This window comes from Spodoptera frugiperda, chromosome 15 (assembly GCF_023101765.2).
Source record: "Spodoptera frugiperda isolate SF20-4 chromosome 15, AGI-APGP_CSIRO_Sfru_2.0, whole genome shotgun sequence".
NCBI lineage: Eukaryota > Metazoa > Arthropoda > Insecta > Lepidoptera > Noctuidae > Spodoptera > Spodoptera frugiperda.
In genome coordinates, this window is record NC_064226.1 from 5,218,676 (window position 1) to 5,241,230 (window position 22,555).

The 22,555-nt window shown below is 34.3% G+C and overlaps 3 protein-coding genes across 3 annotated transcripts; 2 read left to right on the top strand and 1 right to left on the bottom strand.

Moving 5' to 3' along the window:
- Window positions 1–2,710: 2,710 nt before the first annotated feature.
- LOC118273313 (pancreatic triacylglycerol lipase-like) lies at window positions 2,711–5,589 on the top strand. Its single transcript, XM_035590214.2, has 6 exons — window positions 2,711–2,878; window positions 3,473–3,593; window positions 4,079–4,227; window positions 4,302–4,550; window positions 4,633–4,966; window positions 5,052–5,589. The coding sequence occupies exons 1-6, from the start codon at window positions 2,827–2,829 to the stop codon at window positions 5,107–5,109; spliced, it is 963 nt and encodes a 320-aa protein (XP_035446107.2). The 5' UTR covers window positions 2,711–2,826; the 3' UTR covers window positions 5,110–5,589.
- LOC118273355 (uncharacterized) lies at window positions 5,124–10,853 on the bottom strand. The gene is made up of 5 exons (XM_035590266.2): window positions 10,598–10,853; window positions 8,451–8,606; window positions 7,598–7,687; window positions 6,272–6,479; window positions 5,124–5,544 (listed from the first exon to the last, which is right to left on the bottom strand). The coding sequence occupies exons 1-5, from the start codon at window positions 10,665–10,667 to the stop codon at window positions 5,274–5,276; spliced, it is 795 nt and encodes a 264-aa protein (XP_035446159.2). The 5' UTR covers window positions 10,668–10,853; the 3' UTR covers window positions 5,124–5,273.
- A 6,184-nt stretch (window positions 10,854–17,037) lies between these two features.
- Window positions 17,038–21,560, top strand: LOC118273067 (uncharacterized protein DDB_G0290587). The gene is made up of 6 exons (XM_035589833.2): window positions 17,038–17,206; window positions 17,644–17,736; window positions 18,627–18,782; window positions 19,615–19,704; window positions 19,819–20,157; window positions 20,247–21,560. Exons 2-6 carry the CDS (start codon window positions 17,664–17,666, stop codon window positions 21,416–21,418), a joined length of 1,830 nt encoding a protein of 609 aa, XP_035445726.1. The 5' UTR covers window positions 17,038–17,206; window positions 17,644–17,663; the 3' UTR covers window positions 21,419–21,560.
- The last annotated feature ends 995 nt before the right edge of the window (window positions 21,561–22,555 follow it).

The following is a 22,555-nucleotide window of genomic DNA, read 5'->3' on the forward strand; positions in this document are numbered from 1 at the left end:
GACCTAAAATTCGTTACGAAGGTTTGTATTTAGTCAAAGTAAAGTAAAATAAGAAAAAAAGAAAATAAACCTTACAAAAATAAATGAAATCCCACCCAAAACATAAATGTGAAAGGCTGCCAAGTTCGATAATATTGAAATGCTTCGCCTATAAAAGAAGTGAGATCTAAATAAGTACCAAGTTCCATACACAGACCTCAGTTAAAAATGATATAACTTGGCAAGTTTTAATAGAAAATTATATACTTGACTCATTGCGTAGTGTGTGAAAACTTGCCAACTTGTTATATCATTTTTAACTGGGGTTTGTGAATGGAACTTGGTACTTATTTAGATCTCACTTCTTTTATAGGCGAAGCATTTCAACATTATCGAACTTGGCAGCCTTTCACATTTATGTTTTGGGTGGGATTAATATTTACTATAAGTACGTACTGTATTTTAGGTAGTAGGTACAAATAGAGCAATTGAAAGGTAAATCCCTCATGAAAATTTTAACAATTAACTTGATTTTGAAATTATTTCTAAATACTTCAATTTACATGACTGCAACCAAAACAAATGGCAAGCTATAAATGGTTTCAAAGAGACACTCTTTCTTTATTAAAATATCTAAAATTTGAACGACTAATTAGGAAAAACCCTCTTTTACCCAAGCTCATCAGAGATAAGAGCATTTTCGTTAATTATTACTTTATCGATTGTTTTCAAGTTCTTCGATAACTATCGAAATCGTATTATATTAGTCTTATGACGTCACAAGGAGATTAGGGTCACATCCATCCGTAGGAAGTATTGAGTAGAATTAATGTAAGTCAAATATTGACAAATTGTTAGACTGCCTCGTTGGCCGGCAGTCGCACTTGCAACCACTCTGGGTTGCAAGTTCGACTCGGCAGTCGGCGGCAAGGGGTCTCGGGTTCGATTCCTGGGTCGGAGTCTGGAAATGTGCCCGGTAAATGGCAATAGGCTCACCACCTTTTACATGGGACTTACAACATAAATTGTGAAATGTGGGTGTGCATTGGCATTATGTGCCGTAATGTGCACCTCTGCCTACCCCTTCGGGGATTAAAGGCGTGACGATATATTATGTTAGACTTATGTGTAATCAGTTATTCGTTTAGTTATATGAAATACATGTACATATTAGTATCCCTTGCCTCATCGTTGCGGTGGTGCAGCTCGCTGCCCAACCAGATCCAGACCTGCACTGCGTACGGCGCGTCGCGTTCCGCGCGCACCTCAAAGAGCCATCAGACCTGCACATGGGGCCCAGTAGGGCTGATACCTGAACCGCAGCTGCGGACTACTTAGCGGGATAATCCTGGCTCCGGCTCGAAAAATAGGATTAGGAACCGGTTGGTTTTTAGTAAGTAAGAGTCTGACATTCTCTCTCGCCTCGCCCAAGGCGGGAAAAGACAGTGGATGATTGCCCCACTAAAAAAAAAAAATCCCTGCGGTGGTCTAGGATTCAAGTTCTCTACTTCCCTAGCCAGGATAGAAACTGAAATTTCACATGTAAGAAATTATACAGAACATTAATAATAATATTTAGTGCTTGTAATTGTGGTTTACAGGGCTATTTTGTTATAGTAGCTTCACCAATTTTTTTGCAAAAATTGGTTTAAACTACGATTAAAATACCTAGAGCACTTATCAGTTACTTATTTTGACACTGAATAATTTTAAGTACCTAATTAGTAGTTAAAAGATAAGCTGAGTTATCATGAAATGGATCGACAACCACATCAATCTTGACAACTATTGATAAGGTGACTGTTTTTAAGTTTAATGGTTTACAAAAGGCGTAAGAAAAAAATACAAAAAAATAAAATAAATGTAAAATGATCTGTTATCTGGAAAACATTTGGATTGTTTAGTTGAAAAATACAAACACAAACATTTTGGTAATTTAAAATTAATTGATTATGTAAACCTTCTATTAGCAACATCATACGTTATTTGAAATTTAAAAGAATCTGCAAAGGGGCAATGGTATACATGTATAACATAACAGCCAATTTTCACTCGTTATGTAATTAATGGGTTATATTCCCATCAAGTCCAAAGTTATAGCAAGCCGGTAACGTAACTTAACCTATATACTACCACGGACAAATAAGATACTATTGCTATTTCCAAGATAAACTAACTATCTGTTACTACCAAAATCTCTTACTAAAACATTTCTAGAAAAAATATTGTCTGATGTTGTAAGTGATGAAACATATAAAACATTTTGTTATAACTTTTGTGAGACATTCTAAATTAATTATTATGTTATCGGGTTACTCATGTAACCAACATGGTAACGTAAACATGTCTAGCATGGCTTAAAACTTGTCGAGTTCCTCGTCAAACAGTTACGTGAGTAAGCCGAAACCATATTAATATACATAAAAAATATTTTGAAAATACTCATGAAAAGTGATCCCCAAGTAAATCATGCTTCATAGAACGCTTCTAAAACTAAAGAACATCTGAAACACTAACATTCGTACTTAGTATTACAATATTTCATTCCCTACTCTATTCAAACAAATTATACAAAGAAGTTGAATTTGCACAAACAAAATAATCATTGTCAAAGAGCTCACAAAGTCGTTGTTATCTGGTGTAAATATTTACTAATACATTGCCGAATGTAGGCAATCGAATTGAATAATAAATAGTAATATTTTGATAATTACTACAATTTAATACCACCTTAGTACATGTAATCTAACTGAATAATTCCTTAGATAATTAGGCAGGTGCTTATCTTACCTACACTGACCTAAGGCTTGTTATCGACCAATTAATTATAACATTTGTGAAGTAACCATGAACAAATTAGCATCTTTAATTTGTTTATCCGTTCTTGGTCTAGGATATGGTAAGTTTTCTATTTAATTCTATAAGTCTTTCTATAAATTAAGATGTTTTTTTATAGATAATAAAGTTTATTCTCTCATTAAGTTTCATATTTAATGAGATTTCGGATGATTTCTATGTCTAGATTCTTAATGCATGCCATATACCTTATGATTTAACTGTACACTGTACATGTACAGTCAGACTTCAACAGGTAGTTTTAACTGGACACAGTTAAAATCCTCCGTTAAATTGTGATGTAGGTAACGTGCATAAGCCTTTTTATTTTTAGTTTTGCATTATATTGCCTAGTAGCCTCATGTGATACTTACAATAACACTATTTAACGTTATATTATATTTTCTTAACCTAACATACCACTTAAATTACGGGTGATGTCCTTCAGCTACCAAAGACATACATGCTACACTTATATATATGCTATAATAACTGTTTCAAATTGTGGATTTATCCGCAGGTTGTTTTACAATTTCATAAAATGCAAACCTATAGTAATACCAAGAAAAGTTTCTTGGTTGCGTGCTGAAAAAATCGTAACACATAATAGTTACTCAATTAATGAGACAGTAAATTACATTTTTATGTTTGTTTTCAGGCCTTCCAAATCCTATGCCACAAAGCCTTGACTTAGAACACCTGGATCAATATGAAACCCATGTCAACACGGGAGCCAGATACAACCCCACCCAAACAAATGTATACCATTTGTTTACAAGGTAATTTTTAATCAAATTGAAATGAAAAATAAATATTCTAAATGATCTAATCTTATATATTTTGGTTATAGCGTGATGAAACAACGATTAGATAAAATATTTAAAAATATTACGTCTCATACCGGTCTAAGCTCCTACACAAAATATATCAAAATCTCCAAAATCAGAAAGCTTTATAAACGTTTTTGGAAAAAAGATTGTACTTAAAAATACATACCTACAGATGCCTGTCTCCCATGGGGGTAGGCAGATAATGGGACAACATTGCAGATAATGAACGAAACTAAATATGAAAATACTTCTTTCGCTTCATCAACAGTCATCAGTCTTCTGATGTTTGCTCGTAGGTTAATGGTACTTTTAATTTGGACCTTCTCCTTCCTTAATATATCGTCAATCTGGTCGATATAATGTCCGTCTAGGGCAACCATATCGGCTCTGTAAATGAGCTTGCGATATGTAAATGTATTTCTCTCTTCTTACAGGGATAATCCAGTGGTCAGCCAGCCGTTGATTTTGAACAATCCCTCACTTCTTCAGTCTACTAACTACAGGAAGGATAGACGCACAATTGTTCTCATTCATGGATGGCTGGAATCAGTTACCGCTAACTCAAATAGTGTTCTTATTCCAGGTGTGTATTTAATTAATTTCATTCTTTCTCCAATATGGTAGGACTATTTTATAAACTTAATATTGTGTCCTTAGTGTTCCTTGCCGCTGAAGATGTCAACATCATCGTAGTAGACTGGAGTATTGGAGCAAGTTCCATTGAGTACAGAACCGTTATTAGGAACACTATCGCTTCTGGTGAAGCGGTGGCAGCCTTCATTAACTGGGTGAACAGAGAGTCAGGCGCCACTCCCACCATGTACCATATTGTTGGACACGGCTTCGGCGGACACCAGGCTGGTATTGTTGGCAGAAATGTCGACGGTGATGTTGCGTACATTACAGGTGAGATTTTGAAATAATTCGTTACATTGAACGTTTAGTAATCGTGAGCGCTAAGTAAATTAAAATTTCATGTCAATTTCAGCTCTCGACCCTGCTTTCATTGGTTGGGTCAGCCACCCTGACCGCTTCGATGCCAACGACGGGCAATATACTGAAGTTATCCACACGAACTACGGCATCAACGGCTATCTAGCAGACCTTGGCCACGTTGACTTCTACCCTAACGGAGGAATATCTATGCCTGGCTGTGACTCCCACGCCTGCGACCATGCACGCAGCTATTTCTATTTTGCTGAATCCATCACGTCGGGTGGTTTCACTGGAAGACAATGCCTGAACTACTATGCTGCTATTTTGAGCTCATGTGACTTATTGCCAGGAAGACTGGAGATGGGAGGACTAAGACCTAAGATTGGGTGTGTATTTCAAGAAGTTTCTAATGTCCATCTATCAAAAATAATTTCTAAAGAGAAATTATTTAATTTATGTTTTTCTTTTCAGGAGAACTGGTGTGTACTTGTTGGAAACAAACGCCTCTCCTCCATTTTCCCAAGGTTGATTGAAACAACAAACAACCCTCAACATTATTTTATTACTATTACTAGTCAGTTGCATCACAAAGTTTAAAGCAATAAATAGGATACTGATTCATTATAAGCTTGAGAACAGAAGTTATAATCTAAATTAAATGCATTTCATAACTAAATGCTCGCGAGTATACTATCACAATAAGTTGGGATGTTTCAAATTCTTGGGACCTCTTCTTTGTGAAGACTCTGTTGGATTTTCTGGAGGCGTGGAACTGCTGGATTCGGTGGGAATGACTGGTTTTACAGAAGTGCTGTTACTGCTAGGTGTCTCTAAAAGACTACTCAGTAGTGCAATACTTTGCTGTGCAGTTTGGTATACTCCGGCGAAAAACTTATTCGGATCAAATTCAACATCTTCACCGTCTTCAGTGTTGTCATCTGTGCTTTCTTCTGGTTCCACGGCTCTGGAAATTCGAATAAATTACTTCATTAAATACTTTATACTACTATTTTCTCTTTCATTAAATTTAATTATAATTATTATATTCTGTAGTGTATGTTGTGTGTGTCCATGACGCGTCAACGTTTATTTTTTGTGCAATGCAATTATCGTGTTTAATCTCTGATTTAGATTAATTGAATTAATATCATGTTGATAAACAAAATGAGGGCTCAAGGCCACCATTTTTTCAATAGCAAATAATTTAAGCTTGCCTACGTTCTAGAAAACATGATAATACCTTATTATCTTCTTGATTAATTAAGGTGGTGGAGCTCTTACTACCGTTGTAGATTATTGTTTTTGTACCTACTAGCAACACGGGCAGGCTACTATAATCACATGTAATACATTGCAACTTCACGCCTTTTATCCCCGAAGGGTTAGGCAGAGGTGCACATTACGGCACGTAATGCCGCTATACAATGTACACCCACTTTTCACCATTTGTGGCATAAGTCCCATGTAATGGGGGGTGAGCCTAATGCCATATACTGGGCACAATTTCAGACTCCGTGCTACTACTGAGACATTTTCGAAAAACCGAAAAAAGCCCAGTAATACTTTGCCCGACCCGGGAATCGAACCCGAGACCCCTTATCTGGCAGTTGCACTTGCGACCACTCGACCAACGAGGCAGTTTGAACATGTAATACGTGTCACACGTAATGTTGTTTGAATACGATACTTACGTTTCCTTTGGTGGATCCGACATTTCCATTAAACTTTCGTTAGCCTTGAAGCAGCCGAGTGGAATCTTGCGTTGTGATACGAAGATGGTACCAGGTTCCAAGTTCACGCAGCCTTGCAGACCATCCGCGGTCACTGCCATCTTGTTGAATGTGGCGCACATTTGGAAGAACACGCCCAGCACAAGGCATAGTGGTTCGGGATTTGATGCTGAAAAATAAAATAGGGTGATGTGAACGCATATACAGAATTGTAAATAAAATAATTTAACAATCTAAATTCGTTATCCGATTTGGCGGTCTCAAGGTATGAATAGACTACGACACAAATTGTGACGGAAATGTCAGATTCTAATGTCTGTACTGTTCACACTTGTACGGAACATAAGCTGGTGGTCCACAGGCCCGTATCATACGCATTTCGTATGATGTCATCAGTACGCATCACAGGTAGGCATTGCCGATGATGCGGTCCATACGATGCGGATCAGTGGACGCTTACCATAATGCGATACTAATTATATAGGGTCAATAAATTTTTCAATTGTGTACGCTGAGATACAATCTAAACACTGAGTGTTTAGTGTCGTAGTCTATTCGTACCTTCAAAATAACTCACGTTGTGTTAAAGATTACAATTACAGGAAAGCTGTCTTTTGATCGGAGCAGAAGATAAAATTAGGTGTAATTAAAAAAAAAATACTAAAATTATGTTTTTGGAATTCGTTAAGTAAATCATTTTGTGTGTCAAATATGTAGAATTGTAACACGTGTACGATATTAATTTGTTATAAGAAACATACGTGTATTTGTAGTTAGACTAGACATATAAAAGTTAATCGGTTATAGAATCATCTCACGGTACGTAACCACAGCTTCCGAAGTAAGTACTTAAATGAAAGCTGAAAGGAAGTGTAAGTTGCGAGAGTAACAAGCATTGCATTCGACTTTCTCGCGATTTAATCCGAGAAATTTCTAGATGCAAATATAGGTGATTGCAACCGCTTAGTTGGCGGAACAACTTTCTTTAGAAACGCGGGTAAGAGCCCTTACTGAAAGTTCTATTCCAATGGACTAATAGATGTGGTTTAATTTTAAATTGGCAAATTATTTAAAGTAGTATCGTGGACTGTTTATCTTTGAATGGCATAGTTTTGATGTCAAAGTATTACCCTGCCTTGATATGTATGAGGTACTAATGTAATATTAATTTTATCGAGTTGCATTCTTAATGATGAACATATGGACGCAATGATGCAAACAACAAATTGCAAATTAGGGTGCAGGTCATAATTTCATCTGTGAAATATTAGAAAGAGATGTACTTACGTTGAATTTTTTCGTAGTCAACTTTCTTGCCGTGTGAAACCTGCACGAAGAATCCTTCATCTTTGGAGAGATACCTCATGTGTACGCATTCTGGAAATTACATAGAATTTATCAAATTAATATCTACTATAATATTATAGTACTATCAATTATTAAAACCATAATATTAATAAATACACAGAATATAAACGAGTTACATGATTTTAATTGGTACTGGTATTTGTATTAAGTAATTAACTTCAACAAGAGGACCATAAGATTATGTATTATTCAGTTAATATAAAGTTTCCTTAAATTAACCACCCATAATAGTCCACTGCAGCAATGCAGCACTATAGACCTCCATATAAACGAGGTTATCCAGAACCAACACACTTTGTAGACGGGTTGAAGATCAGTTTAAATGGTTCGGGTTTATCAGAGACCACAGCTGTCTCTTTGGTCACTGTCCAATGTAGTCTTCTAGTCGTTTCGCAGAATGAGAAGAGGAAATATCAAAATATTCTACTCAGCTACAAAACTTTTCTTGGTAAAATACATGATGTTAACTAACAGAGGGCGTTCCTTTAAACTTGTTAATCGATAATATCATAAATAGATTAAAATAAAAATATTAGCATAGAAAAATAAGCAATAAATTGCAACGTTGCCTTCCTTCAACTACGCGTGCACAGAGTGATTCTTTTACGTATCGTTTTAAAATTTTAGTTTTTTTATTATTACTTTAATATTTAAAAAAAAATTGTTTTTGAATGGTAGTATTTTTTTTGCATTTACGGATGCTATACTTTTGCGGGTTAACGTTAAGGAACGCCCTCTGTTAGTTAACATACTGTATATAAATGTTTATTACTTGCTCCTTCGGGGTCATAAGAAGTGATGTTCTTCTCGATGCAGCAGGCGCATGCTGGACCTTTGCACTTCCACTTACAGGACGGCAGCTCTTCGTTCTTAAGTTCTGGCGCCGCCGGTTCTATGAGTTTCTTAGCCTCTTCTAAGTTCAGGAAATCTGGAAATTATGACATGTTAACATGTAAATCCTTTGGCACTATTTCAATCGTTGGGGCTTATAGAGTTATTCTTAAAATTCTTATTGATTTCTAGCACATATTTAAATAAAAAGTAATCTGAAACGCGATTAAAATCACGTGCTTAGTTCTGCCTAGTCAAATTATGTTGGGTGATAGTTTAGGTGCCTAGGTACTTTACTAACTTTTCTTTTTGAAACAACCACTTGTATTCATAATATAATGATGCTTAGAATGTTGCGTAGAATCCTAATTGGATATTATTATATTTTTCCGCTTTCTAATCATACTAACAAAAGTAGGCTTCATACATGTACTGAATTGTTAAGAGGCTCGTTTAATACAAAAACCTATTTGATCCAGTTGTTAAATTGAATGTAAATACCTACTAAACTACTAAAAAAATACATAAATATTTAAAAATTCAAACACATTTCAAAATAACCACACCTTCATTCATATTTTGACTTTAGGTACTTAGTTTTATGATTTTTAGCTAATTAAAACTTTACGGTAAAAAGGGATGCTATAAATAGTTGATAAACAAAATGTTTAACATTTAAACATAATAAAAACTCCAGTGGTAGGATAGGACGAGATAACTTTGGTGCAGAAATATCTACTGATAAATAAACCCCGATCTCATAAATTAAAAGGAAAAAATAACTACGCAGAGTAGTAGGTATAATAAATATCTTAAAGAAAACGAATTATTAAACTGCAGTGGTTGGCATAACAAAAGAAAAAACATAACATCCAAATATTGTGCTTACTTTCACGCGTGCGTAATTTTAACTTTCACTTGTAAGGTGCGCTTGCGCCTTTGTTTGGTTCATGGTTCACTGTTACTGTGAATTATGGAACAATATCTATTTTGTTATGTTATGTAAGACACGTCATGGTAACTAACAGCGTGACTACTGCATTTACAAAAGCTTGCTTGAATTTTCTTATTTTCTCCTCACTTTTCTTAAGTTTAAGTGAAGTAGGAAAGCGTAACCAATAATCTTCTTGTATGAAGTTTATGTTTTAAATAAATGCTAATGAGTATATTTACATATATTTCCGCACTGGGTCAAGTCAATACACTACACTTATCCAGCGTTCTGCCATTTGTAGACTAAATTTACTGTAGGCAAATAGACTAGATAAAAATTTGCGTTAGCGACCTAGATCGAGCTTAAAAACGAGGTATACTAAACTTATACTTTATAGCTTTAAAATATTAAAAGTGAAGTAGTACAGAAATGTATTATGTACCTAATTATTTTTATTTCAGACAAATAAGGGAAAATGTATTCATTACGTGTTAGTGATATTTAAACAAAATAAAACAGTTCAAACCTAAATGTATTAGATCGCACACACGTTATTTATTCTTACTTAATTATGGTAATTGTACATTACGGTAACCCTGTAAGTAAGTTTTAGTATTTCTTACAGAATTAGAAGAAATATGCCTTTATGTTGTCGTCTGTAAATCGGTCATTTCAATATATTCATATTCTGAAATTAAAATATTAATGTACCATTGAATGCATTCAAATAAAAATTGATATGTATACTTAATAAAATTACAATTTTTTATTATTTTAAGACATTAAGCTATAGTACAGACACATAAATAGATTTTGTTTTTAATTCAAAACTAAATGGGTAACAGCTGTAATTTATGTTGCATAGTAATACTGTATACATCAGTAATAGTTTTTTAAGTAATTTCCGCCGATACTCCATTTGGTTAAAACGTAAAAACTGACATTATCTACTCAATAATTTCCTCATGTTCAGCAGTTCATTACATATCCAAATAAAAACAAATTAATGATTCATTAGGGTTGCCTACCACAGTAACTTCCTGGCGTACACAGCTGTCAATCACGCTTACATTAATCAAAGCGATCCAATTGTCGTCCTACGATAACATACGCTTTCTATTCAAGTACTTGCAATAAATATTATGGGTACTCACCTAAAATGTTCGCACAATGAGCTACCGCGAGTACAGCGAAGACCAAAGAAAGCGTGAGTTTGACCGACATGTCGATCAGCTGTCACAGTCACGGATCTCGTAAAAGAACAAAAAATACGAATTATTTTATAACGCGGTTTATAAAGGAGCTAGGCTCGTGTGAGCTTGGAGGAGGCGATCGTCGCAACCGCCGGCCGTACACTGCTCCTTCCCTGAGATCTCGCTCCGGCCGTTTCACCTCGCTCACAATAGAAGGTGAAATTTAAATAAAGCATAACGCTATATTATAACGACATGCATCAGTGAGATGCATCGAGAAAGCGGCCGTCATACGGCGCTCCCCTAATTTAGCCTTACCAATGTTTGTTTTTGCTATTGGGGAAAACTGTAAAGTACTTATATGACACTTTAGTACTTACGTAGTTGGCTATGATGTAGGTGTTCAAAACTTGTCCGTGCGCTTTCTCTCAGTCGTTAGACGCATCGATGTGCATGTGTTTAAGGCAAACAAAAGTGTTGTGCCGGTGACTAATTCGTTTCTTTTTCATAATGCTTAGAGAAATTTAAGTGTACTTAAATACTTAAGTGGTTATTGTTCAATGACTGGTTTTGTAGATTTTCATACTCGTAGTTAAGCTTCAATACATAATAGAAGCAAAGGAAAGCTCAATTTCAAGCTTTCATATACATCGTCACGCCTTTTTACCCCCGAAGGGGTAGGCACATTTTGGCATGTAATGTCACTATAGTAGTGGGTATACATTGGTATATAGTGACCACTTTTTACTCACTCTTACTTAGAGGATGAGCCTATTGCTCACCCTCTATGACTCATGTAATAGGGGGTGAGCCTATTGCTTATTAGCTTTCATATACAATTACAACATAATTTTCTACTCATGTTATTCGTGTGCTGATAAAATCAATAAAATTAAAACGGTAAATAAAAACTGTCATGTAAAGAATAAACAAATTTTATTATATTGTCCTGATTTATGGTATAATATAAAATTATTATTAGGTAAATAAAATATGAATGGTTATAAACTATTTATTTGATAAATCCAATTAAAACGGTATGGTTATCACACAGTGTGAAATATATTTGCATAATAGCTTTATGTGAAGTAGACTGTTGATAATAATGAATGTTTAGAATATATTATAAAAAGAGATAAAGATTTATATATTTTAGATTTCGGTAATATCTAATAGCTAATCGATTAGGTTTTACAGCAGGCACCGACTAATGCTTAATTTATCTTATCTTTAATTGACGCAAAAATATATGTATGTAATTCATTTTACCTTTATTTCATCAACATTTCGTTTTCGTCCACTGTTGGACTAAAAAGTAAAAAAAAAACAAAAAATAATTTCGAGAAAAACAGTAAAGATGTTGTTTCTTACACGTTCTTCTCCATTTGAAGCTACACTTTGGAATGAGCACCTAGTTTCACTGATAGACAGACGCACTGACGTTTCAAAAGTGCTTAATTAAGGGTTAATTGGAATAAATGCTTTGACCTTGAGAATTCTTTTTTTCGTAGATTTATACTGGTTAATTTAATTTAAAAATCTCTTAATTCGTAATCGTCCTACGAACACGCAGTCTAAGCAAAATTGGCTACTGGAGATATTTTACACGAAATAGCTGTTATTATGTATTTATGTAAAAACATATTGCATAATAACTTAACAAGGCATGTCATTGCATGACTACATGTGAACTTGTATTCATGTAACAAATGAAGTCGCTATTTAGAGTGGAAGCACATATGATTAACTACATAGGTATGTATCTAATATATTCATAATTGAATGGAAGACGTCCATCAATTATAACAAAATCGAAGCAAGACTATCATGGACTACCTAGCGGGTTACCGAGGCTCCGGCTCGAAAAGCAGGAGTAGGAACGGGGTGGTCTTTAGTCAGTAAGAGTCTGACACTCCCTCTCGCCTCGCCCAAGGCGGGAGAATTTATTGAATGATTTTCCCCCTTCGAAAAACAAAAATCATTGTTTTCAACAGACCGCTCGTCATTATCATCTTCAACAGCTCGTGACAATTCTTTGCTGATCTGTGATGCTTCTCTACGTAGAGGGATTACCATATCTCCATGCTTGACAGGCTACTGACCAACATATTTTGTTGTCATATTATTTTGCTAGTCTAGTAGTCATTTCTTGCCCCAATCAATTGGAAATTTTTACTCGTAACTTGGGGTCTGCAAACCTAGACTTAAGACAAACAGTAAATGTAATTGCCATCGCAATGAACAGTGAATTTGTTTTAATTCCGTGGGAATTGTTATAATAACCTATGTTTAACGGTGTACCACAATTAAGTTTGCGGCTTCAGACAATAACCAATGTCATGTCAGGTATTGGAAAACATGAATAAGTGCACATAATCAAACAAAAAGGGGCATGTGCATAGAAAGCTGGTGTGCTGGTTGGTCTGCACGTCTGTCTGCGCAGGCGCAGTGAGCGAGGTGCGCGCGCGCCACTGCCCCACTTGGGGGTCGTTGTCTTGTAGAGCACGTTACGTGATAGAACTGACGATGGTGTTTAATTGTTACGTGGCTGCCGAGAAACAGAACGCACATTTGATATACTGATGAATGAAATACATTGTAGCCAAGATTAAGATCTGTTGTTATTTCTTATGCTCATTATGTAATGAATCGTTGTGTCGTAATGATAATATTTTAAGTTATTTTGTGGTAAGAAAAGTTAAAATATGTTTGTAGAATATTGAGGAAAAGAATGCTATTTTCGTCTATATGCATCTAAGTATGTGCGGTACTTAAGTCATTTTACGGTTCAATATCTTAAAACTGATTTCATTACATTACAAGAGCAGTTTGAATTAACAAGTCAATTAATACATCGAACTTTAATGAGTTAAATGCGTTAATTCAGAAAAATCATCATATTTTTTATATGTGCCAATCTCGTGGACTTTGTTGCTATTTAAAAACGAACTCGTAGAAAACCTTTGTACCGATTCTGGAATAATCGAAACGAAATTTCACGAAATGAAGAAATTCACATTAATCGTTACATTAATCATATTAATATACGACCATACTTAATGTATCTTATATCAATACACGATAACACTTTTTTCGTACGAATAGATCAGAATGTGCATTAATGAATGATTAGATATGGTATACTAGCGGTTTGTCCGTGACTTTATTCACGCATATTATGAAAAATGTGTCAAGTGCGATTCGGATTAACAGGTAAACAGATAGTCACGCGGACAGACATTGGAGTCTTAGCAATTTAGTCCCATTTTACCGAGTTAATTGATATAATAATTTTAAACGAAACATAAATTTTCAATTATATAAAAACCTTTGTGCTGTTCCAAAATAAAATCTGTATAATATAAAAATAAGTCGGGTTTTCCTTCCTGACGGTGTAACTCCAGAACGCACGAATCGATTTCCACAGTTTTGCATTCATTGAAAAGATCTCGGGCTCTGCGAGTTTTATAGCAAAGAAAATTCGGGAATACTTTGAGAGAAAAGCAGGAATACAGGAAAACCATTGAAAGCGATTCGTAGTTCACTAGGTTTGCTAGTTATGTATAAATACATACTAGGTATATATAGAGTTTTGTATCGTATTCCATTCATAATGTTCAGGTATTTTAAGGTGACGTAACAACAAACATATATTCAATCCTATCATGCACATATTAAAACTTTCTTATTTACAACATCACTCAAGAATTATGGATTATAATATTTTATACGACTTTATTTTTATACTCATACATTTCTTTATACAATAAACAATAATTAAAAATGAAGCGTGAATATTAAATGGACTACAATCATACATAAAATGTGCAAGTACATTAAAGCGTGAAGCATTAATAATTCGTGAATATTCAGATACATGTCTAAGGCATATCTAAACCTGATTATTAGTACCTGCACTTTCTAAACTCTATGTAGTTAAATACATTAAATTATACTAACAATAATTTCAAAAGAAATTTCTTGATTTAGCGCCTGTTTCACCACTTTCATATAAGTACCCGATAAACTTATGTGACAGATAGTTCATACAAATTACGTTCTTAATTCAAATTTATCTGGAACATAGCGGCTATCCAGACATTGTGAAACAGGCCCTTAGTGTTAAATCACATTTGTCATGTGAAAGCAAGAACTACCTTCATTATTAAATAGAATAAGGATGAGCATGTTAAAAGATTACCAACATACGTTTCCTTAATAAAATAATGGATTTATTACAGTCATTAATTTTGCGTGTTGGAGTTAAATTGAAGCAATCTATGTATAGCATTTTAGTAGTTAACTTAAACTGTTTAAATACCCATTAAAATCATAAAGCAACAAAACAACGTTATGTTTTATTTTTCCCAAATATGTAACTTACAAAAAACCTCTCACTTTTTAATATAAACTCATGTAATAACACATATTATATACCTACATGTATTACATATATGAAGGTTACAAAATCATCAACATACGGTTGCTAACAACAGCGTCCGTGTATACATGGTGTGTACAATAACAACAACAAGAGTGGTCAGAATTCGATCCCGTCCACTTTCACCGCGGGAAAGTGACCACTCTTGGACCAAATGCCGATGGTGGCCGACCCGACCGGTTTAGTGCGGGTGACGTGTATTGCCCACTAAAACTGACAGACAGAAAGACAGATATTTACATTTAGTGATAGTTTTGTAAAGACATTTTTTTAATAAATGTCCGCGAGCTAAGTAAATAATAATTTTAGATTTGATTCAGGCAGGTCAATATAAAAAAAGAAATGTTGTATTGTCCTGAATTTGTTGTTAACTTCTGTTATTTTGTTTCTTAATTGTTAAGCATGGTTCATGTGGTATTGACTATTATTACTTCACTCGTTATTCACTCTTTACCTTTAAGTAGTGGGGACATATTTGTTTGATAATTGTTATTTTTAGGTCATATCTAAAAGTATGAATGAAGGATTTTATGAGTATTGTTGCTTTATATTATCATCATAATTTAATGTAATGTTTGTTTTAATATCTGTGGATTATTTATCAATGTGGGGGTTTTAATGATACGACTGGTTAAATTTCACCTTAAAAAAGATAATTTTTATGACATGTAAGTACTTAATGCATGTCTCATAGAAGTGAAATGTATGATTCATATTTATTATTTTTTATTAGTGTTACCTACTTATGGCTATTTTCAGTAACATATCTATCTGTAGATTATAACTAAATATCTCTAGTAATCCAATCCAATCAAATCAAATTAAATGTATCAAAATTATATCAAATTTTATGTCAAACAAAGTTATGTCAAAATTATATCTAATTTTGACACATTTTGTATGGAGCTTATTGAAATTGACAATTATTGTACAAACTGTTACTAAATAATTCACAGATGGATTATCAATGAAGTGAATTCGAATTATTTATGAATACATACGTACTTACCAAAACAAAACACTTTACAGGTGTGAGTGTATTTTATATCTCCATATGTAAGAGTCCAAATAATTTAATAAAACTCAACTTAAATAATATAACGCATCATACAATATTTTGCAAACACATTATACACAAAAAAGTAGTGACAGGCGCACCAAAGGTAAAAAGTAGTATATCAGAAAGTTGATTCATGCCAATGTACAGCGCTACTACTATATCCGAGAGCATCGCACTGTGTGAGATGTTTCTGGAAGTTTTGAGAGAAACTCATATCTAAGAATCTATGTTCTATGTTTTTTAATTTCCTCTACGCCTATACAGATGTATATACTTAAGTATTTAACCGCCGTATTCAGAGACTTTTCTTGATTACTTAACCTAATGCTTATCAATTGTTTTCGGAACAAAATCGTTACTAAGGAATAGTTTAAATAATAATAGATGTAATGATAGATGTGTAAGTATGATAAAAAAATAAACAAATCATTAAATGTTTCTGAGTGCCGTAGTAAGTATCTATTATAATATACTTTTACTCTACCATTCGTAGAAGTCTAATTTATTGTTGTAGCTCTAATACTACTTTTTGGCTTATTTCCTATGTGTGGGTACAGTAAATCAATCAAAAAATCAACATTATAAGCGACTAATTGTCGAAGTAAAAACGTTAAACGTATTGCTTGCAAACAAACGAACAAAAACGGTTGCATCCGTCAATTAACCCAGCAAACAATTTTCACAGGCCAAAAAAGCTCGCATTAATTGCCTATCATTTCCTTACGAAGTAGCGCTACAATCAACACTTTGAATGCCGACTTTACTTGACACTGAATTCTACATACCCGACCAACTGCGTCTCTGCTTTCACCCATCCTTCGCGCTAGAGAGAGAGGTCCGACGGGCAGTTTTCCTTTCTCGCCCACTGTTATACGTCACTGCACATTTCTCCCGATGCTACTCGACGCTTACAACAAATCAGTGTCGCTGTTACTACGGTGTCGTCTGCGTTTTTACATCCAGACAGTGTGAACTCGTATAATATTGTATTTATTAAAACGTGGATCAAAGGTGTTGGATACATCAGTGTTTATTATATTTATTTATTACTGAAGTTCTATACGAGAAGGTAAGGATTTATTGGGATTTAATTTTTAGATATAAATTGGACTTTAATGTAGACGATATTAATATCATTTTTGTGCAAATATGTCATAAAAATTGTTACATGTAAAGATTAAACTGAATAAGCACGCAAAATAACTTAAACCTAGTCGATGCAGCGCGCAGTGGAAAAGATTTCAACGCGCTCGAGCTCGACTCAAGATTTTTTCCATGAAAATATGTGTAAATCTCGATACATTTGTATACGAATTAAATAAAAGATATGTATTTGTTTATAGAAGTACTATTTTTGTATAAACATTCAAATTTTAAATAAAATTACTGTCCAAGTTTAAATTGAAATAAATGATGAAAATAAATTGATTAGACAAGATTCAAGTCATATGTTACAGACTAAGTAAAAAATATTTTAAATAACATATTGTATCTTTACATTTGCAGGCAGGGAGCCAGTCTTCAAGATGAAGCTCTCCCTGGTTTTCGAGTTGCTTCTAATATTCATACTCTTGGCTTTTGCCGCGTCAAAGAGTGTCAGTAAGTATCTATGTATAAACTGCATTAATGGACCTCATGTTCTAATTAATAAACAGTCAGAATCACTTCCTGAGGCAATAAACCAATTGATTGATTACGACCTGTCGCTAACTTGATTGCACATTATTGCTGAATTAATAAAGCCTATCAAACGTTTTGTAATTGTTGTCAATGTATGTATTTGAACGAACAAAGAAAAAACTGTGAAAGTTAGCGATCGACCAGTGGTCATCAATTTTTTTGTGCTGAATTACTTTCAATGTACATCACGTAGCGTGTTGACTTTGTGTTTTTTTTTACAACCGAGATATGTATGAACCGGCTACATGATCGGTATTAAGTGATATGTTACAAGTTTTTCATAAATCAATCTTTAATCAACCTTTATAACACAAACAATTAATTATTCTGAGCGTTTTATGCAATCACTCAATGTGCTTATGCGTACGGCATTAATCTTGTGTTCAGTCAATAAAATTACTGAAATTAATATATCAAACTGCAGTTAGGTTTTTAATTAATTACACTCATTAGATATAATGACGTGAGGCGCAAAGAGTTAATAATATTGTTTAAGTACGAGTCAGTAAATAATACGTAACAAGCTGTCACACAACATTAAGTAAATGTGAATTATTAATTTGAAACCATATATGAGAAAATTTTTACACGTTAAATAAATTCCTTCAAGAATCCTGAAGGAGTGGTTTAGGGGTTTCTTAGTGGGGATTACTTATAGCATTAATATCGTTTTTGGATTAGAAACATGTGATTGTAGCCATCAGGTCAAGGCTTATATGAAACTACATAATATCGTAGCAAATGAAAACTACACTTATTACAACATTTCTATATTAAGGATGATATTCTAAAATGTATGTTATTTACAGGAAAAGAAAAGAATAATGTTAAGAAAGGTATTCAGAATAGGAATGATGACGACAAGGTTGACGAGAACAGCATCAACAAGTACTGCAAGTGTGTGGAGGCCTACTGCAACTGCTGCCGGGAGTTCCGACTGCCTGTAGTCGAACTAAATGGACCAGGTACAGTTTTTGTACATTTATTTTAAAAATAACTCATATTATTTTGTTTGTAGTGAAGTGTTTTCTAGCCTATGTATATTGTCTTCTATAATAATATGTCTTGTCCAATGGAAAAAAGATTTAAATTCGAATAAGTAGTTTCCGAGTTCAGGTAAACAACAAATAAACGAACTCTTTAGCTTGAAAATATTATAATAACATCAGAAGTATGCTTAAACCTTATGCTTGAGAAGAGGCCTTTGATCAACAGTGGCCACTTACAGGCTGTTGATGTATGTATGTAAGAAGTATACCAGTAAATATATCTAAGTAAAAGTTACAACAAAAAAAAAAACAAGTTTTGTTTCCAGATTCCATTTATTTACCCATCTACTTCAAATTAATATTGTTTCTCCATAAAGAATTACTTACCATAAAATGAAAGCGATATCGTAGTAGCGCCTAACCATAAATATTCATGACCAAAACCAATTTCACATCCACATTTTTGTCCTAGAGCCGAATCAGTTAGAATACAAAATCATTTTGTTTTTTGACGAAAGTTACCTATAATACAGAATAAGTCGATTTTTGTTGGTTGCAGTGTCTTAAGCAATACCCAATATAAAAGTAAACCAAGGTTCGCTTAAATCCTGATGGGAAAGCCCATAGAATGTACTGACTCACTTCAATTATGTAACTGTGCAACATACCGGATCTTAAGCTAGAGAAACGAAGCTGATGAAATAAGACCGACTATTGAATACTCGAGCATTCTTCTTACACTAATTGCTTTAGAAAGTCTAAAGGAAATAAATAAAGATAATAACTTAAGTAATATGTTTACTTCCAGGATGTGCCTCCTTGATGTACCTGAACGGTGACAAGATGTCCGTGTCTTTGAGTTTTGGAAAGAAGGTCATCACAAACCGGACACTGTCCAGTAAGTGTTTCATTTTCACTTTTAATTTTTACCGGCGTCATAGGTATATTATTTTATAAATTGATTTAGTTTGTTGTGGTTTTATAATTGATTAATATTGTCTTATTTAAACAGGCCGCAAACCCAGCCCCGTTTGTATGCCGCTGCCGGGTGGATTATCCAAGTTTTGCGGACGAGTTTACAACATTGCTAGGGCTGGAGAAGAATTCAGAGCCTGCCTTGGCCTAGAACTTCAATCGAAGAGTACAGTGGAGGCTGCTGTTCGCGTGTCCTGCTTCAAGTTTGGGCCAAGAGGTGTCACCTCGGAACCAGCTGATCCACTACCGTTAGTCCCTCAAGATGAAAAGGCTGAGGACGACGACGATGATGATTATGAAGATGACGATGCATTCGGACTGGGTGCTGATGAAGATGATGACGATGATGATGATGACGACGATGACGATGATGACGGTAGGTGTCTCATTTGGCGCTAAGAGGACTTTTGAAACTATTTTCATCAGGTTTTTCTTCTCCTAACATTTTCTCGTATAATTTTTCAGGTACACTCGATGCCGTCAACGATGTAGACAGTGCAGATTACACAGGTTTCAGTCTTCTTGGAGAAGATATACTGGGAGATCTGTTTGGATCAACAGGTGGGAAAAAATCGAACAAGAATAAGAAAAAGCAAGCACCTGCCCCGTCTACAACAACGACCACCACTACCAGGCGGCCCCGTCCCTCACGACGACCTTCCAGAAGACCTGGTACGAGAACTACAACACCACGGCCAAGACGCACCACAACTGTGAAGACTACTAGACCTGCCCCTGGAAATAAGCGTCCGACTCGCAGACCAAACAGAAGACCAACTAGGAGGCCAACTACTGAAAGTATTTCTACGTCGATTCTGACAACCACCACTGTGAGCCCTACATCCAGTTCGATTACTACTTCTCAAGTAACAGAAAGAATCCCTGTAATGACCACTATTCAAGAGCAGTCCCAGGCGCCAGTATCTGCTATTGCTGAAAACCCGACACCAGCTGTAGTAGCTGTCACTACTGCTAAAAGTGTGACCGGCTTTGAAGACTCCGGATTAGAAATGTCATTAGCCCACATTACTGGACAATTATCTGCGATGCCCGTGACACCTATGATTTCAAATGACGGCAAAGTTTCCAGTGTAATGGATAAAGAAGAATCGGATAACTACGAGAAAGTGCTGACCATTACTCCAAAGACACCATCAACCATATCCTTCATACCAACTTCCGAAGAAGCTGTAAATGAAGATATGATTCAAATAGTGCAAAGTCTCGACTCTGCGGAAAAGGAACCAATTTCTGGAGACGAAAGCAGAGCTCAGATGTATCAATTTGGTTCTCCAGTCCCAGACAGTTACTACGAAGGTCTGAGTCTACCAAAGAAGAAGAATAAGAACAAACAATTTAACCTTCGTGATTTAGACGTGCTTAATTTGAGTCAGATCGGAGAAACTTTGGGTGACGAACTGGGAATATTTGGTAAAAATAAGAGGCAGAACAGAGATAACAAAAATACGAAAGTACAGGGTGAGAAAGAAAAAGAACAAAGCAACGATTACGATGAATTTGTTGACACAATAAGTGACATGGCACTTATGATGAGAAAGGACGGCAACAAGAACCACAAAAATAAGAAGGACAGGAGAAGACAGAACAAAATGATGCGCGAGTGGTCACAAGTATGACGTCGTAGTCAGGCTAGTTCTAAGTAGCTTTAAACTATTTATTTTTATACTTAACTTATTTTATTGTGTGTGTTGTAAATAGACAAAAATTGTATGAGATTATTTATTTTGCATGAATGAGTAAATTAATTTCCAATATTAATTCGCACATTTATTTATTCAAATTGTTATCCCAAAAGGTATCCCTATTCCTAAATACGTAATAGAAAAGAATGAACTAGAAATAGATGTAGGTAAAAGTAAGATCTCTAGTAAAATAATAACTAATTGATTACTTATTAAAGTAAAGAAAAGTACCTACTTAATTACTTAATTAAACTGACTATAAAGTTTGTTTATTTATTGACTCGAACACACGAGACATTTATGTGAGTACACCTAATTCAATAAAATTACTTAATTTATTTGATAACTCACTTAATTTGTAATGGCAACGTATATTCAATTAATATGAAGATAATAATTTGACCACTCAGATACACAATATACCTACTTACATCAATGTCGGTAATCATTGCTTGGTATGCCATTATCATTCAGTACGAATAGGAAATTGTAAAGGAACTATTATTTGCTATAGAAGTTTTGAAGGCACCAGAATAAAATTAAAACTTACTTCCTTACATAAGTTAACATTGCTATAGTTTTTCAAATAGGAAACCTTTGTTTTAAAAATACCAGATTCTTCTTGTTTAATATTTTAATAACATCTTATGAGTGCTAATATTGTATTTGAGGTCACAATGAGGTTAAATGAACTATACAGCAACTTTTTGTCAAAAAAAAAGATACTCTAAAGCGATGTAATTCCAAAATTATCATTATTATGTAAAAAATTGCATTCAAATCGTAACATAACTGTTGATACATATTCAAATGACTGATGTAATTTGAATGCATATTCAAAGCGAATCAACGCAGCAGCCATTCATATTCATTAATGAAATCAAAATATTGGAAACTACATTTACGATGGGTTTTTCAACTAACTCTTCAAATCCTAAAGCGGTAGGGAAAGCTATAAATATGTTGCATTAGTAACAATTAATATCCAACATAATGCACGTAGTTATTGCGCAATAACTCGCAATAAACATTAAATAATACTCGATAATGTATTATCGTACCAATACATAT